Here is an 18,484-nt window from a genome sequence, read left to right as displayed (position 1 = left end):
AGGGCACCACTGCTCTCCTCTTCTTGCCACCAAACAGCTGCTGCCTGCCTGAGGTGGCCCCAGAACTCCCGAAGCCATTCTGCAGGTAGGGGCCGAATTTGGTGAGGCCACGGCCCCTGTGACCCATCCCATTCTGATGCCTGTTTCTAGCTCCCTGGCAGACGAGTTAAGTTCTTTACTGATTTTCAACACAATGAGCATTAGCTTATGTCATTAAAGTTTGAAAACAAGTTTAAACTGAATTAGAATCTGTGTAAATGTGACCCTCAGAAATATAGTTGAGAAAATAACTGCTTCCATCTAATACAGTAATACAGCAAGTGACAGGAGATGAAGATCAAAACGGTCCATCCAGTCTGCCCAGCGAGGTGTTTAGGTTTGTAACCTCTGCCCCTATGGCAGAAGCGTTAGCACAAGTTACCCCGCTTCTTCATTTCTTTCCTCTGGCCACTAGGGATCTTCTGTGTTTATCCCATGCCAAGCCCTTCTTCTCACCATCTCTGTTGGGAGGGCATTCGAGACATCTATCACCTTTAGTGTGAAAAAGTACTTCCTGACGTTCCTGAGTCCAGCCCCTTAAGAGTTTCATATCATGACCCCTATTCTTACAGGTTCTTTGACATTGGGAAAGGTTTTAGGTATGCAAACGTCTGTACATATCCCCCATCTGTCCTCTCCTCTAGGATATATATATATAGGTCTTCAGGGCTCATCTCATTTATAGTTCAGTGCAGACCCTGCACCACTTAGGTTGCCTTTCTCTGGATTGCTTTTATTCTATTTCTGGTTTTTTTGCGATTTGGCCTCCAGAACTGAACATATAATCCAAGTTAGGCCTCACCAATGACTTGCACAGAGGCATTATTACCTTTTTCCTATTGGTTATGGTTTTCTTTATGTATCCCAATATCTCTCTCTCGGTCCATTCATATTAGTCTCTCACTCTAAGCACGTATAATTCCTTTGGCTATCGCTAACCCAAATGTATGAGTCTGCGCTTCTTGGCATTGAATCCTAGCCTCCAAGACTTCAATTACTTCTTAAGCTTTCTTAAATCACTTTTCATTCTTGCTGCCCCTTCAGAGTTGTCCACTCTCTTACATATCTAAGTGTCATCCGTAAAAAGACAGACTTTTCCTTCTAACCCCTCTGTAATAATGCTCACAAAGATATTGAACATAACTGGCTCCCAAACTGATCCCTGAGGTACTCCACTAATCACCCTTTCTCTTCTCAGAATGAGGTCCATTTAGCACTTCCTACTGTCATCTGTCAGTCAACTAGTTTCCAATGTATTTCATCACCTTGGGACCCACTCCCAGGCTGCTCATTGTATTCATGAGCCTCCTAAGCTTTGCTGAAATCCAGGTAAACCACATCAAGTGTCCGCTCTCGATCTAGTCACTCAGTCAAAAAATAAATCAGTCAGATTCTTTTGACATAATCTTCTTCTGTTAAAACCATGTTGCCTTGAATCCTTCAACTCACTAGATTGTAAATCGTTCACTGTCCTTTCCTTCGGCAGAGTCTTCATTGATTTTCCCTCCTCCGAGGTGAGGCTAACCAGCCTGTAGTTTCCAACCTCCTCTCTGCTCCCTACTCTTGTGAAGCGGGACCACCACCACCTTTCTCCAGTCTTGTGGCATCACTCCCATCTCAAAGGATCTATCGAACAGGTCCTTCAGCAGACCTGCCAGCACCTCTCTGAACTCCCTTAGTATCTTATCTTCTTTTAGTTTTGCTAGTTCCACCTGAGCACTCTCTTCTGTAAATGAGGTGCTATTTTATCCCACATCTATCTATATGCTTACCAGTCAGCAGCGGTCCTCTTCTAATACCCACAAATGCAAACACACCATTTCTCCATACAGACTCCAAAGCAAGGATATGAACTGCCCTTAATATACTTGTCTGATTCTTCCTTAGGTTTCACTCTGTCTCACATATAGCAGGGCTTTCCAAACCGGTCCTGGGGACCCCACAGCCAGTCGGGTTTTCAAGATATCCACAATGGATATGCAGGAGATACATTTGCAGATGCTGAATCTTCATGGTATGCAAATTTGTCTCATGCATAGTCATTGTGGCTATCCTGAGAACCCAACTGGCTGCGGAGTCCCCAGAACAGGTTTGGGAACTCCTGGCATGTAGGCTGCTATCCCTGGGTACAAACAGGTGAATTAAAGATGTGGCAACCTTAGCTTAGAATTCCCCTTGCCTTGTGTAGGTTATTCCAATGGTAACATTATTGAAATATATTTCCTTGTTTTGCCTAATTGTTGTGCAGTCCATTTTAGTTTCTCTTCTTCTGCAGCAACCCATGTCTGCATGCTTTGAAGTTGTTTCATTTGTAAACATGCTCTTTGCATGTTGCATGCAGGCATATTATAATTCTGTAGGGAATGGTTTAAAAAAACCCAAAATCTGCAATAAGTTTACTGTCCAACTGAAACATTTTCTTTGGAAGAACTACATATTATTGGGGCTGTTCCTAAAAACATCAAGAGAACAAGCGATGTTCAGGGCACTTAAAGGAGGGATATTCTGAGGGCAATCAGATTCTAAGGACAGAGCTACCTCTGCTGGCTCGATGGTAGAAGATTATCAAAATTAAGGGCCAGTTATGTAATCTGTAGAAGGTACTGCGGGAATTGTCCAGTAGTACGAGATATTTTTCTCCTTTATATTGGGCCATTCATATTATGGAAATCACCAGGGCTGTCAGAGATGGGTAAGATAAGCATCCACCTGGGGTGCCAGGCTAGGCCAGTGTGCCATGCCATTGCTAGCGATGGAAGTCTGTTTCAGCGTGGTTTGCACAGGAAGGTTCTCATTCAGTGATGTGGCTGCTCCCGTGCAACCATGTCATTGGATGAGGACTGACTACATAGCTGCTTCATCATAGGGGTCTTTCTGACCGCCTGGGATGACATTTAGCTCTGAGATGGTCCTGGAAATCACATTTGTGGCCTTTTATTTTGTGGTTTATTTTGTGTGGACCTTTGTGGCAAACACCTTAATTACACCTCTGTGAGGTGTAGTTGTTTCATATAAAAGTTTCACATGACATTCACCTATGGTGAATATAGCTAACAAGCTGCTTTGCATTAGCAAAGCTCTGGAATTTGTTGCCAGAGGATATGATTAGTGTAGCTGGGTTCAAGAAAGGTTTGGATAAGTTCTTGGAGGAGAAGTCCATTAATCAAGTTTACTTAGGGAATAGCCACTTCTATTAATTGCAAGGGATCTTCTTGGTGTTTGGGTACTTGCCAGGTTCTTGTGGCCTGGATTGGCCTCTGTTGGAAACAGGATGCTGGTCTTGATGGACCCTTGGCCTGACCCAGCATGGCAATTTATGTTCTTAGCATGATGCTCATTTCCTATTATACAAAGATTTTCCATTGTGTTTTGCAAAAGCTAAATAATGTGCAAAAAATGCCAAATAACATGCATTATTCCATTTGTGAAAATTTGAGTTATTTGGCATTTTTCACTCCTTAATATTTTTGCGAACTGCAGCGCACCTTAGTATATTGGGTTCTATGCGATCGATGACTCATTTCAAATAATTAGTGCAAAATCTCTGTACAACAATTCTCAGTACTGTAAGTACTTTGAAATGGTTTACTTAGAAGTTTTAACTTTTTTGCTTAGTATTATTCAAATTGCTGGTTTTATTTTATTGCCCTTCAGCAATAGAGACAAAGCAGTTGGATCCATTATCCGCCACAACTTTTTTTTTTTTTTTACTATGGTCTGCTTATGTCTAGGGACAGAAAGGTAGTAGTTACTTTCCTTTTACACAAGTTTGAGTTGGATAGGAGAGATATAAATTCCAAAAATACAAAAAAGTACTATGGTGTTAGTCTACTTGAGTGCATGAAAATAAAGGTCAACAAGCAAAAATAAGGTGATACCTTCTTATTGGATTAAATAAATACATGTATTGACTAGCTTTCAGGAGTTGACACTCAATTAATCAGGAGTGGCTCATTCTGTGGCTCATCAGGAGTCAACACTGAGGGAGTGTTGACTCCTGAAGACTAATCAAGAAATATATTAGCTCTATCAAAAGGTACCACTTTATTGTTTTTTTTAACCTTTATTTCTGTGCAAAGAGACATATAGATTTCAAGAGAGACCAAAAAGGATGAAATAAAACCTTCTAGTTTCTGACTATTCCACTTGTGGCCAGACCAGCAGAGGAAACCATGACCATAGTAGAAAAACTTTAAACTTTGTACATGATTTTATCTTTTTTTGTTGTGTGATAAATTTGCATGGTGGTCTTGGAGATCATCATGTATTTTCTGAAATACAGATGGGACCGATGTGGTCTCAAAGGTTTATGTGCAACATCTTTGAAAATTCTTATGTCAATCCAATAAAAGTTGATCACAACCAAACAAGAACCTAGTTGTTATCGGGTAATAATGACAAGTATATTCTATGCTTGCAAAATGCTTTTGACAAAGGTGGTATGCAAGGTGCATGATATTTACTGTAGTCAAACTGAAAATATTTTCTGTTTTCAAGATTTGATGTAATACTTTAATAACTAGAGAAAATCATTTTCTTTGCTAGTGATAATATTAATTAGATTTCCTGTTGTCATAAACCCATTGAATAATAGCATTTTATTTTTCATTCTGTAAATCTAGGATGGGGGGGGGGGGGGGGGGGGGGGGGGGGGGGGGAAGTGGTAGGATGGACCAGCCTGGACTTAGCACCCATGATTGCAGGGGTCTGGAAGGAGCCCTGGTGCATGGACTATCACTACAGTGACTGGACTGAATTCAGTTGGGTGGGGGATATAAAATGGGGGAAAAAATCCCAGAGTAGTGAGTAAAGGCTCATGGTGCAAGATCCCAGCCCTGGTTATGACTGAGCTGGAAGCCCCAAATTACAGAAGGACAGTGCTGGGGCAAAGAACCCATCCAAACTGTAAGGAGAGAGAAGGCATTCACAATACAAATGTAAGGAAAATGCTGTACAATGAGCTTATACTGAATGGAAGAATAAAGTATACCATGGCAGGGCTTAATTTGTAGCCCTGCCAAAAAGGAAATAGAGTTGGGGGGCCAGAGTTGTCTGTAAACTCTCTTTCTCCCCAAACATGTACACTCTCTCTTAGACACATACACGCCCTCAAGTGGTGGGAAAAATAAAGGTGGCAGAAAACCCATTTTTGGGCATCCCACCAGAAATTAAAACCCAGGTAAGAGATGCATTAACACAAGTAAAAAACTTGTGAGCAATAGTGCCAACCATCAAGGCACTAATGATTGGCACCACAGCTCACAAGTTTAAATTTGTGCTAATTCTACTCTTGTATCTGTTCTTTGGTTTGCAGTCTACTTCAGGATCACACATCCTCCCACTCCCACCTTTTCCTATCGAGTAAGCGGGCAGGGCTATAGAAATGTTAAGTAGTAGTAGGCTGGATTTGGAAGTAGAATGGCTGTTTTTCTGCTTTGCCTGCTCCAGGCTCGCCCCCTTCCGCCTTCGCTGTAGGCTGCCTGGAGGGTAGGTTGGAGTGGAGCACCTCTGCTTGTTCTGCCTCCAGTCTGAAAAGTGGCAGAACAGCATTGCAGGCTCCCCCCCCCAAATTAAGCCCTGCACACGGATGACCTCACCGGGAAGTAAAATAATTGAACGTTTGTAAATATTGCATGAAGTCTTGCCAAACCGAAAATAATCGTAAATCAGAGTGCACAGTTGTTGCTTGCCCCTATCCCATCTCACGTGGAGTAGTACACTTCTTTGAGAAAATGCTAGCCTGTCTAGGTTCATTCATATTTCTAATCAGGAGTGTGTGCTGGGTGGCAGATCTTGTATCAGTAACGGCATATTTTTTTTTTGTAGAAACGATTCCCAGCACGGGCAAGAAACATTCATTGATAGAAAATAAAAAAAAATCAATGGTTAAACCTTACTTGTAACGTTATCTGGCCTGAAGCCTAAATGTTGCTATAGCTTTTGTGAACGTGCTTTGAATATGAGCAATGGTAACAGAATACCAGTGCAGGATTTGCATTTAACTTACTGCTTGCTTAACTGGCACAATGTTACTTTTAACAATGACGTTGTACAATTTGTGTTTGCACGACCCTACGTAGAGTAACGTATACGAAACGACTGTTTTTGTGTTTTTTTTTTTAAGACACATGCATCAATCTGAAAAATGTAAACCATTTGACAGGGACGAGCCAGGTCCCTTCTGCCTCCAGCAGCGGGGGCCTAGTCCTTCCTGGCTGGGCTCTGCCTACGTCACTTCCGGACTTGGCATCTACTTCCTGCTGGCCGGAGGGCTTGAGGGGGATGAGGGGGGGGGAGGGGAAGAAAAAGGAAAACAAACCCCCGAAGTCTCCCGGCGGCGCTGCCCGCTCTCGGTAAGGACCGGTCCCGCCCCCGGGAAGAGCCGGGGGCCCTGCTGCCCTCCCCCCCTAGTCTGAGGCCTGTGCACTCCTCGGCTCTGACCGCTCTCTCTCTCTTGCTCTTACAGGTGTTCCCGGAGCCCCGCGGAGAGAGCGAGTGTCTGGGCAACATCCGCCAGTTCCTGAAGGGCTGCGGCGTCCTCCGGCTGGAAGTGAGTCTCCCGCCCCCTCCCTTCCTTCCTTCCGCCAGGCCCGGCTCTCTGGCCCCCGCATGCAGAATGCTGAGCACATGTGCACCCGAGCCCCCCCCCCTGCATCGCCAGCTCTTGTTTGTTTTGTCGGTAGGGAGGAGGCTGGTCCTGAACAGGGGGAGGAGAGGGAGCGCTCTCCCCCCCCCCCCCCCCCCGACCTTTCAGGGATTGTTTGTTCTTGGCTGGGTTTTTCCAGCTGTGCATTTGGCTGGGAATGAATAAAGTTTATCAACTTATGGGCACTGTTTAGGGGAAGGAAAGTTCTTCTATGTTTATTGGTATGGAAACAACATGAAAGCACTTCTCTGACGACATGGGGCAGCCGGGTTTTGTGAATGTGGAGTGTTGCCTACCGTCTATTGTAAAATAGAACTGTGCAGGTCAGAGGAGTTTGTTTGTTTATTTTATTTTATTTATTTAACAGCTTTTCTATACCGACATTTAAAATACGCACCAAGTTGTCCAAAACAGTTTTGGACAGCAGTTTTGAGTTGTCCAAAACTGGCAGCTAGGACCCACAACTAGGTATGGCTGCATCAGGCTTCTAAGAGGACATTTGGGTAACCTACCTAGAATAACCATGGTTTAAAAACAAACAAAAAACAAAACAACTTTCAGTGATCACTAGGAAGCAGGATGTTTTGGACCATGGCTTTATTAGTTTGATAAATGTGTGGATTATTAGAAAAATTGGTAATAGAAGGGGGGACCTGGATGTTGCATTTAGTGTTGGCCTTATAAAAATCGTAGAGGAAGATGACACTGCCCAAAAAGACCTGTGAATGGAGATGATGGAGGCCAGTGTTTAACAGATTCTGGGCATGCTTGGGATTTATTTGTAGGGCAATGGTAGGAAAGGGAAGTTCAGGTAAAAGATATGGGGAGGAGGGGGAGGAAACTGGTATTGGGTTGAATATGTGTATGGGAATTTCGTTGCTCATTTTCCCAAAGTGAAAGACTAGCAACTGGGTAGATGTTTGGTCTTTTTCTGCCATTGTTCTCTGTTACTACTGTTTAGCAAGCTTGATCTGTGTGCATTAAGAGAGTTGAAGTAAAAAAATAATGAAATGTCATTGAATTAAAAAAAATAGCTTCCTTATAAATCTATTATGAAAACATGACAAAATATTGAGATACAGCACATTGTCTGCGCTAAAGATTATATATAAACCCTTATGTTGCTTCTGTTTTGTGTTTCATTTTACAGTTTATACCACAAACTTTAGTTTGGGATTGTGATTTGTATTAATAAACTAATGCAGAGATCTAGTAGCCCTGTTGGGCCTGTACAAACTTGAATTCTTTGCAGTCTGTGATACTTTGTATTGGACCATAGGACCAAAATGAGAATTATTCAACACTTTCTTAAAATTCTGATGTTTGATCAATTAAAGGTATCATACCCTGCACACAATTCAAGAATTAGAATGTGATATAAAGTAGCAGTACTCTACTACAATGCTTAAAATATTAACTTGACTGTACCATGTTGTCTTTTCGGGTTTACAGCTGTGTCCCTTTTATTGTGATAGTACACTTTTTTTGATTTAAAAGGTATGCATCTTCTGTAGCTATACTCTTAGGGGCAGATTTTAAAACCCCTGCACGCGCCTATTTTGCATAGGCCGCCGGCGCGCGCAGAGCTCCGGGACGCGCGTAAGTCCCGGGGCTTCCTGTCGGGGGCGTGGCGGGATGACGCGGTGTTTCGGGGGTGGCGATGTGGGCGTGGTTTTGGCCCGTGGGCGTTCCGGGGGCGTGGCCGCGGCCTCCAGAACAGCCCCCGGGACCGGACCACGGAGCGGGGCAGCCGGCCAAAGCGCGCAAAGTTACGCCTGCTCGGGCGGATTTTAAAAGCCCTGCTCGCGTAAATCCGCCCGGATTTACGCGAGCAGGGCCTTGCGCGCCGGCGGCCTATTTTGCATAGGCCGCCGGCGCGCACAGAGCCCCGGGACGCGCGTAGGTCCCGGGGTTTTTCGAAGGGGCATGTTGGGGGCTTGTTGGGGGCTTGTCGGGGGCGGGACGTTTCGGGGCGGGACCGGGGGTGTGGCGGCGGCCCGGGGGCGTGGTCCAGGTCTCCGGACCAGCCCCCGGGTCGGAAGACGGTGCGCCAGCAGTCCGCTGGTGCGCATAGATTTACGCCTGCTTCTCTCAGGTGTAAATTTAGGGACAAAGGTAAGGGGGGGGGTTTTAGATAGGGCCGGGGGGTGGGTTAGGTAGGGGAAGGGAGGGGAAGGTGAGGGGAGGGCGAAAGGAAGTTCCCTCCGAGGCCGCTCCGATTTCGGAGCGGCCTCGGAGGGAACGGAGGCAGGCTGTGCGGCTCGGCGCGCGCAGGCTGCCCAAAATCGGCAGCCTTGCGCGCCGTTCCAGGATTTTAGAGGATACGCGCGGCTATGTGCGTATCTTATAAAATCCTGCATACTTTTGTTTGTGCCTGCTGCGCAAACAAAAGTACGCGATCGCGCTTTTTAAAAAAATCTACCCCGCTTTCAGCAGGCGTAACTTTGCCGACAAAGGTAAGGGGGGGGGGTTTAGATAGGGCTGGGGGGGGTGGGTTAGGGAGGGGAAGGTGGGGGGAGGGCGAAGGAAAGTTCCCTCCGAGGCCGCTCCGAAATTGGAGCGGCCTCGGAGGGAACAAGCAGCGCGCACTGGGCTCGGCGCACGCAGGTTGCACAAATGTGCACCCCCTTGCGCGCGCCGACCCCGGATTTTATAAGATACGCGCGGCTACGCGTGTATCTTATAAAATCCAGCGTACTTTTGTTCGCGCGCGCACGCGCAAGTATTTAAAATCTGCCCCTTAGTTTTTAGTAATCTTTGTCTCTGCGCCCTCTTCAGCTATGTGTCCTTTAATTATACCACATGTCTTCATGTAATGCCTGCATATGCTGCTGTTCAGGATCAGAGCTGCAGCTCCCCAGTGTGCTCAGTTTCATAATGGTTATTGAGAATAAATTGAAGCTTTCAAGATTAACCTTAAAACTACTGATGTTTTTGTGAAAATGGAAGAAACAGGAGATGAAAGAATCATCCACTTATGTTTAACAGCAGAATTTCTTTAGTTTGGTTGCTAAATTTTGAAAAATAATAGGCTTTCCTGATTTCATAGTAACCTAATAAATGATAGCAGATATAATAGCAAAATGGTATATCCAGTCTGTCCAGTTGAAATTTGTCCACTTTTAGTAGATGTGCATATAAATTCTCATAAGCAACCCAACACCAAATTCCCCCTCCCCATATCTTTTTTATTAGATCTCTCAACTCTTTTCCTGTTACTGCCCTCCAAATCTCACCCAAGCATGCCCTAAATCTTCCATACTGATGGCCTTCACCTTCTCTGCTAGTTGGCCATTTCACTTGTCATCTTCAACTTTGCCTCTTATAAAAACAATACTCAAGTCAACACCCAGGCCCCCTTCTATCTTATTACCAAGTTTTTTTTGTAATAATCCCCATGGCCAGCAAGATTAGTTGATGTGTTATAAATGAGAGCAAAGCGAGCTTATGTGTCTAAACTAGAGCAATTGATTAACAAGCTCTTAGAATTATTTGATAGTGTCAAGCAATTAACCATAAACCTCTCATAGGTAAGACTGATTTTCTGGATTGCAATTTGTTAGCTGATTTTTTTGATAACAAAATTCAGAATCTTCAGCAACTGATCAGTCCCATTTCAAACAGATTCCTCTTGTGTGAATCAAAATTCTACCCAAAATCAATGGCTAGATTTTGATTTGGAATCTAAAGCCATAGCTTTAAAGTTGACCTCCTCAACAATGGACTCTTGTCCTTTTCACATCATAAAAAATGTAAGGGATGTAACTTTTGGAGTTTTGAAAAAGTTGATTAATAGATCATTAAGTGATGGCGTTCTCCCAGATGCATGGAAACAGGCCACAGTAAGGCCAATAAAGAAGGTTGATAATTTGCTTTCCACTGAGTTGGCTAATTATCGCCCCCATCTCAAACTTATCCACAGTGGCAAAGATCTTGGAAAAAATTGTGTTAGATCAGTTAGAGGTCTTCATGTGTGATAGACAGCTACTGGATCCGTATCAGTTTGACATCCTGGTCCAATTGGATTTGTCCGCGGCCCTCAACACCCTTCATCATGATATCTTGTTGAGCACTCTACATTCCAATGGTATAGGAGGTACTGTTTTGAATTGGTTCTGATCATATTTGACCAGTAGAGTGCAAAGAGTCCGGATTGGACCGAAATACTAAGTATGGCGCAAAATTAAGTGGGGTGTGCTGCAGGGTTTGGCACGGTCATCGTGCTTTTCAATCTTTATTTGGCTCCCATAGGAGCCACCTTTTAGTCATTTAATGTTAAATATTTTATATATGCTTACGATATTCAGTTTTTCTTACCATGTAGTCCTAGTGGGGTAATACCAGAAGCCAAATTACAGAAAATTGTTAAGCAGCTATACTTGTAATTGTTTAATCATTGTTTGTTTATTTTTGAATATGAAGAAAACAAGAATCCTGTAGGTAGGAAAAGATGCTAGGTCCAAGAATCAAAAGGAGATCAGGTTATCTAAAACACTTTGTTCCATTACAATCGGAGATAAAGAGTCTAGGAGTCACTCTAGAAACTCATTTATCAATGAAACGGCAAATTTGTCATGTTATGAAGATTGCTTTCTATAAACTCAAGCTGGTATGACCCTTAAAAATTCTGTTACCCCTCCAATATTTATTAGGTCGATAGTCCAGTCTTTGGTACTAAGTTATCTGGATTACTGTCGAACCCTCTGTATAGGGCTTCCAGATAAATTGTTGTGTGCAATGTAGTGCAGAATGCTGCTGCCCGAGTTATAACCAGGAATTCTAGATGGGAACATATAACCCCAATTCTCAAGGATTTGCACTGGCTCCCAATCAAATTGAGGGGTAGGTTTAGGCTGCTAACTATTATTTTTAAGCTTTTGAATACCTCTTTCCCTTGTGTATTGAAAGATTATGTTGCATCTTATACTCCAGGTCGTGCTCTGAGATCTGAAGGTTCCCAGTTATTAGTCATCCCTCCAGTTAAGGCTTAAATGGGTCCAGACAAGGGGGCAGGTATCTTCCTCCATAGTCCAAATGAGTGGAACAAACTGCCAGTTAATCTTGGATTGCAGCGTGACTTCAAAACGTTCAGAAATACATTAAAAACATTACTTCTTGAGGAAGCTTTTGCATGAAGTAGTATATTAAAAAAATATTTTTAATTTGTGTGTATACGTTTTGTTCATATTTAGTGTGTTGTATATTATGTTGATTTTATGATTGTTTTACTGATTTATGGAGGTTACAGAATATAAGCATTTTAAAATAAAGGAATGAGCCCCTCCCCCCAAATAGCCCTTGAAGTTTGGATTTTAACCATTGTTCCTCAGTGCAGGTCATCCCAGCCTTCTTGAAAGCCAAATACTGTTATATCACAGCTGTACTATCCTCCTGTATCCAGTGATTGTCTGTATTTATTCCACACTTTTTTGGAATTCTTTACTATTTATGTAATTGCTCCTGCCAGGAGGGGCTTTAGGCATCCAGCCCTCTTTCCTTGAAAAAAATATTTCCTGACATTCCTGACTGTATTCCCTTGGAGCTTCATATCACGACTCCTTGCTCTACAACTTCTATGGCATTTTATGAGCATGAAAGCTAGCTGTTGTCATATTACAGTGCATGATATGGTCTATGCTTTAATTTGCATTAATTGATATAGTTTTGTAGAACTCATGGGGAGAGTGACTTGTGTTTACTACATTTCAAGTTCATCAGGTCTTGCTGAATGAGTGGCAAATTGCACTGCCTGTGAAAGCAGTACGCCCTCAAATATGAAGTTTTATGTGCTTTCCTGCTGGATACATGGTTGATAGTTGTGCTTTTGTATGCATGATCTCCTAGGCAAGTGTTTAGAAGAATTAATGCTGCATACGAGATGTGTGTGCTAGCATGCAGCGCTAGCAGTTCCAATTTTTTTTTTTTTTTTTTTTTTTGTAGGTAGACAACAAGTGTCTTATTCTGTCATGCTGCTGAAGGGGAGCTGTTTGTTGGGATTACTTCAGACAAAAAGCTCTTAGCCTTTGGGTGGGTATTCTGGCCAACAGCATGCAAGGGGGCTGTGATGCCTTTGGAGCAGTCTAGGACTGGGGTAGACCGCAGAACAGACCAGGCTGGAGAATGTTCTGTTTTTCATCAGTTTATTTACAAAATTATATCACAGAAGAGAAGCAAAATGGCTGCTTACCTCAGCAGACTGACAAGCAAAGAAAATGTCCAGAACAAACACAGCATTGGATTACAGCTTCCTTCTTCTTCCTGGGGCCTCTCTAACTCTCAGGGCCTCACCTTTGTATCCCTTACCTCAGGGAAACGCCCCTACCCAAGGATCCCTTTTCTGTCTGTCTTAAGGTGGACCGGGCCAGATAGCTGGAGCCGGTCCGTTAAGGTAGTCTGAGGCTTTGTCGTATACTCTACCACATTCCCTCCCCCTCAGCTCAGTTGAGCACCTGCCTATACAAGGGAGACTTCTCTAGAAAGGAAGTCTGTATTTATATTTGCCTTCCCTGCTCTGTGTCGGACTTTAAAGTCAAATGGTTGGAGTGCCAGAAACCACCTCATTACTCGTCCATTGGGTTCCTTATTCCGAGCGACTCAGAGAAGGGGGTTGGTGATCCATTACCAGCGTGAACTGGCGGCCCTGTAGGTAATAACAAAAAGCCTCTAAGGCCCATTTGACAGCTAAGGCCTCTTTCTCTATCGTTGAATAGCATCTCTCTCGGGGTAGTAGCTTTCTGCTAATGAAGGCTACTGGGTGTTCTTCTTTTTCTTGTGTGAGGACGGCTCCTAGCCCCGCTTCTGATGCGTCTGTCTGTACTATAAAGGGCTTAGTAAAGTCCGGACTTAGCAGAACAGGTTCCCAGCATGTGTCTTTCTTTAAACCCTGGAAGGCTTCCTCCGCCTCTGCAGACCATCTAACCTTCTCTGGGGCTTTCTTTTGTATTAGGCATGTGAGGAGCTCTACTTTTTCTGAAAAGTTTGGTAACCAGTAGTAACCAATGAGACCTAAAAAGGCTCTCACCTTACTCTTTGTCTGTGGGACTGGGACTCAGGTAATTGCTTCTATTTTCCATGCCTGTGGGTGGACTTTCCCTCTCCCAAGGGAGTTTCCCAGATATTGTACTTCTTGACCCCTTAATTTACATTTCTTGGGGTTGGCTGTTAATCCAGCCTTTCGTAGACTTGTAAGTACAGCCTGTAATTGCCTTAAGTATGTCTCCCAGTCTCCACTGTAAATGACAATGTCGTCAAGATAGGCCGCTGCATAACCCTGGTGTGGGCGTAGTAAGCGGTCTACCAAGCGCTGGAAGGTAGCTGGAGCCCCATGAAGTCCGAACGGCAGGACCGTAAACTGGAAATGTCCCTCCGGTGTTGAAAAAGCAGTCTTCTCCTTTGCAGTTGGTGCCAGGGGAACTTGCCAGTACCCCTTTGTCAAATCAAGCGAGGAGATGAACTGGGCAGTTCCCAAGCATTCAATGAGTTCATCCACGTGGGGCATCGGGTATGCGTCCAGCTTCAAAGCCTCATTGACCTTCCGGAAGTCAATACAGAACCGGATACTACCATCCGGTTTAGGTACCATTACAATAGGCGAGGACCAATCGCTATTGGATTCCTCTATTACTCCAAGTCGAAGCATTTCTTTCACCTCAACTTCTACCACCTGGCTTCAGGACTCCGGTAGGGCTGTTGTTTAACTATTACTCCTGGGGTTGTAATAATATCAGTGACAAGCTAAGTGAGTTCTCCCAGGCATAGTCAAGAAGACATCTTTATTCCGAGTCACTAGTTTATCCAGGTCCACTTTCTGCGTTTTGGAGAGTTGGTCCCCATATGGGATCATCTGGGGCTCGGAAGTTTGTGAAACGTCTGGACCAAAGTAGTCGTCTTGGACCAGACTGCAAGTCGGAGGCAACTCATTTTTTTTAGTAGATTCATATGGAAGATTTGGGCCACTTTATAATATATAAATATTTTCAAATGCAAACAGGTTAGGGTCTTGGGAGATTTTTAAAAATTCTTCTTCTGAGCAGCAACAGTGCATCTACCCACCTAACTGGTTACGTTAGGTGAATAGATCTTTTAAAAAAAAGATTCTGAACCCGGATGCTGCCTCCCTGCCACAAAACCCCCATTCATTTGATCGTCCCCACCCTTTAGTGCTTGATCTCTTATCTCCAGCAACCCAAACACCACTAACTCCTTGGACGCCTTTCCCCCCCTTCCACTCCTCTGGGATCTGCACTTAGGATTCTGCAGGGGCCTCCGCCATCACAGTCAGGAGGGATGCGAGAGCCCTTCTGCCAGCAGAGGTGCTCACGGCTGAACGTTCTCTCTAACCTATGTGGGCCACGGGCTGCATTGCCTCTTCACCTTGTGCAGTGGTTGTCGCCGCTGCTCCTCTTCTTGTCTGGGCTGTGTGCTGTAGCTTGATGCACTTTCTGCCTTGCCAGCTGCATTGGCCAAGTTTGGGCAAAGCCATTGTCGGTGGTCTGCTCAGGGCCCACTGCTTGTGGATGCCGCATCCTCTTGTTGGACTTGGGTGACTTGTCGACACTGAGCCTCGAGCGTAGGTGCCAGGCCTAAATGTTTGGTCATGGTGAAGGTGCTCAGGTTCTGTCGAACCCTGGCTTACTTAATCTTTTACTGGAGGGGGGGGGGGGGTGTTCACTGTCTAGAGTGAAGCTCCGTTTATAAAGGGGGCAGATGTGCGGTGGTACTAACAATAATAAGTATGAGATCTCCGATGTGAAAGGGGTAAAATGACTGCACGAGATGAATATTGGTTTGAGATCTGTAAACGGGGAAAATCTGAAAGAAAGTAATGGTGGAAGAAATAGAGTATCTCGCGGAGGAAGGGATATTGAAGAGGGCTCGGCATTGAGTGAGAGCAAATTGGTCCTGCCAAATGAAATTTGGTAATTTTTGGAAAGAAAAAAACCAGACATAGTCCAAGTAGTGTTAATAGCATGTATATGGATTCTGGTATAACATTTTACATTGTGCTTGTAAAAGCCTATATCAAAGCTTAGGAACACAGAAATCTGTGAGAAATGAATTGAAAATTAAGTAGATAACGGTAAACAATGATTATATCTCCATTCCCTTAGATTTAGAGAGTTATAACAAGTCAGCATTTTTTCACTACTACTACTACTGTCAGGTTACTAGGGATATTCATGGGACTCTGAGTGATGCTGTGCCCCCGGCCTGAGTGCTCAAGCAGAGCCCAGTACAGGTTAAGAAAGATGCAGGAGTTGGAAACTTGACTTATTAGACAGGGTCCCACGCTTGGGTCTTTCAGGTAACCAGAGCTGGAATGGAACTGGCTCTAGAGCTTGTCTAGAGGCAGGGAATTGAAAGAAGCATGTATGTTGCAAGGCTGGAGCTGCAGACCAGAATCAGGAAATGAGGCCCCAGAAGAAGCAGAACTAACGAAGACTAGAGCTAGTAGGACTCCCGCATGGGACTAAAATGCTAGAACTAAGGACCTGATGATGTGAAAAGGTAGAAACAAAGGCTTGAAGAAAAGAAATCTGAGCAGTCCAGATTCTCTGCTTAGTCAAACAGCAAGAGGGCGAGTCAGGTTTCAGGTTGCTGTGCACGATGTCTGTTCCTGATGCCTAGGGTTACGGCCTCAGGGGTTTTCTGATGCAGTTTTCTCTACTGCTTCTGCTTGCTTCAGGATCCTAGCTGGAGATAAGGTCTCCTGTCTTCGGACTGACCCCCCCAATTTGAGTGCCCATTTGGGTTTTGCTCTGACAGTGACTCATTTTTATCAAAGGTTTTGCAATACATACTAAAAATAACTTTGCAGTGTTTGTGCTTGATGTGAAAATAAGTGGCAAGTCAAATACTGAGCATGCATAAAGGTGGCATGGGGTAACATCCACGAGAAAGATGGTAGACAAGCTTCATTTGAGGTGTTAATCTTTGGCAATGGGACGAGCTGCTCTGCTGCATCTAAAATGGGGAAACTAACTGTAGTAAAACTGTATTGGGTACAGAAGAGCAAATGCATAGGTTGTGTCTCCGTTTGTATACCATTATATAAGGTCCTAGTGAGACTGCACTAGTAGTATACAGTTTGGAAGACAGAGACTGCAAAAGGATATTCAGAGCTGGAAAAATGTGCATAAAACATTTTGGGACTGGAGCATTTACCAAATGCAATGAGAGAAACTGAATGTGAACAAAGCCATGGGACCAGACAGGATGCATCCCTAGTATATTAAAGTTCTGCGGTGTTGGTGGTTCTGCTGAAGGATCTGTTCCAGAGATCTTTGGAGGCTGGAGTGGTTCCATGGGATTGGAGAAAGGCAGATGTCACCTTTTATAATAGCTGTAATAGGGAGGAGGTTGGAAATTACAAGTTGGTTAGTTTGACTTTGGTAGTGGAGCGATTGATATGGAGAGACTCTTCTGAAGGAAGGAATGGTGAAGCATCTTGAGTCTAGGGTCAGGGGAGTTGCAGGAGCTGAGGCATCATGGGTTTACCAGAGGGGAGATTGTGTCTGACAAATCCGATAGGTTTCTTTGCTTGGGTGACTAGAGAATTAGATCTCAGAGTAGCTAGAACGAGAAGTGGGCTGACAAATGCATTATCTCAGTTAGAGAGAAAGTTTTTTAGTTTTTCAGCTGAATCAATTTTTTTGATGTTGTGATTCTTGATTGGCAATTTGGCTATAAGAAAAACCACAGCACTGAAACCACACTAATTATTTTGCTTGATACGCTTCATAGGGATCTTGATAAAGGTGCTTTATTCTCTAGCGGCCTTACTTCACCTAATCGCAATGTTCATTACAGTGCATCATCAGATTTTGGAAAACAATTTATCATCTCTGGGTATCAGCGATGTACAATGGCTTTAGAAAGTCTACACCCCCTTCTAAAATGTTGACCTTTTGTTGCCTTATAGCCTGGAAGTAAAATGCATTAAAACAGTGTTTGTTCCATGTATCCACACATCCTACCCTACAACTGCAAAAAATATTCTAGAATTTGTTAGAAAATGAATCTGAAATTAAAAAAAAAAAATATGGAATAGCTTGGTTGGATAAGTGTCTGCTGCCCCCACTGTAATTCCGCTGGTTACACCAAAGCATTAAGAATTTAGTACTCCAGTTGCCTTCAAAAGATATACACAAATTGAATGTGTGAAATTGTACTGATCCACGTGATAGGATACATTTAGCAGTTCCTATTGGTTCTCTAACCTGGTTAGTGCATTCAAAGCAGAGACCCAACCACAAGCACCAAGGAGTTATCGGAAGAATTCTGGGATGAAGCTGCAGAAGGGCACAGATCTGAGGATGGGAGTCAAAGAATTGCAAAGTCTTTGAATATCTGTTGGAGCATAGTCAAGATGTATATGTCTACAATGTCTACGAATCTGGCCTGTATGGTAGAGTGGCAGGAAGGAAGCCACTACTTAAGAGCATGCATCTTGAATCCTGTTTGTATGCTAAGGAAGTCTTGAGATACTGTAGCCATGTGGTGCAAAACGTTTTGTGGTCTGAGGAAACTAGACTTTTTTTGGCTTGAATGCAAAGTGTTTGGCGCATACCCAACACAAAACATTACCCAGATGACACAGTTCCTACTGTAAAGCACGATGACGTCAGGATAGAAGGGGCAACAAATAGGGAAAAGTTCAGAAAAGTCCACGAGGAAGACCTGATGCTGTATGCAAGAAAGCTGAAACTGGGATAGAAGTTCACCTTTCAGCATGTCTGTGACCCGAAGAACACAGCCAAAGCTACACTGGCGTGGTTGTGAGCAAATGGATAAATGTCC

At 43.8% G+C, this 18,484-nt stretch overlaps 1 protein-coding gene across 6 annotated transcripts in view; it reads left to right on the top strand.

The window, feature by feature from the left end:
* ARHGEF7 (Rho guanine nucleotide exchange factor 7) overlaps positions 1–18,484 on the top strand; it is a 367,648-nt gene that overhangs the window by 10,289 nt on the left and 338,875 nt on the right. For 5 of the 6 annotated variants that reach the window (XM_029604696.1, XM_029604689.1, XM_029604690.1 and 2 more), the window contains exon 2: positions 6,506–6,589. In XM_029604696.1, coding sequence (XP_029460556.1) covers positions 6,506–6,589 — 84 coding nt within the window. Of the gene's footprint in view, positions 1–6,310; positions 6,393–6,505; positions 6,590–18,484 lie in introns of those variants that run through there. The other variant, XM_029604694.1, reaches the window with a different exon arrangement.

The sequence above is a fragment of the Rhinatrema bivittatum genome, chromosome 5 (genome assembly GCF_901001135.1).
Source record: "Rhinatrema bivittatum chromosome 5, aRhiBiv1.1, whole genome shotgun sequence".
Lineage (NCBI taxonomy): Eukaryota > Metazoa > Chordata > Amphibia > Gymnophiona > Rhinatrematidae > Rhinatrema > Rhinatrema bivittatum.
This window is presented reverse-complemented; position numbering and strand designations above follow the sequence as displayed.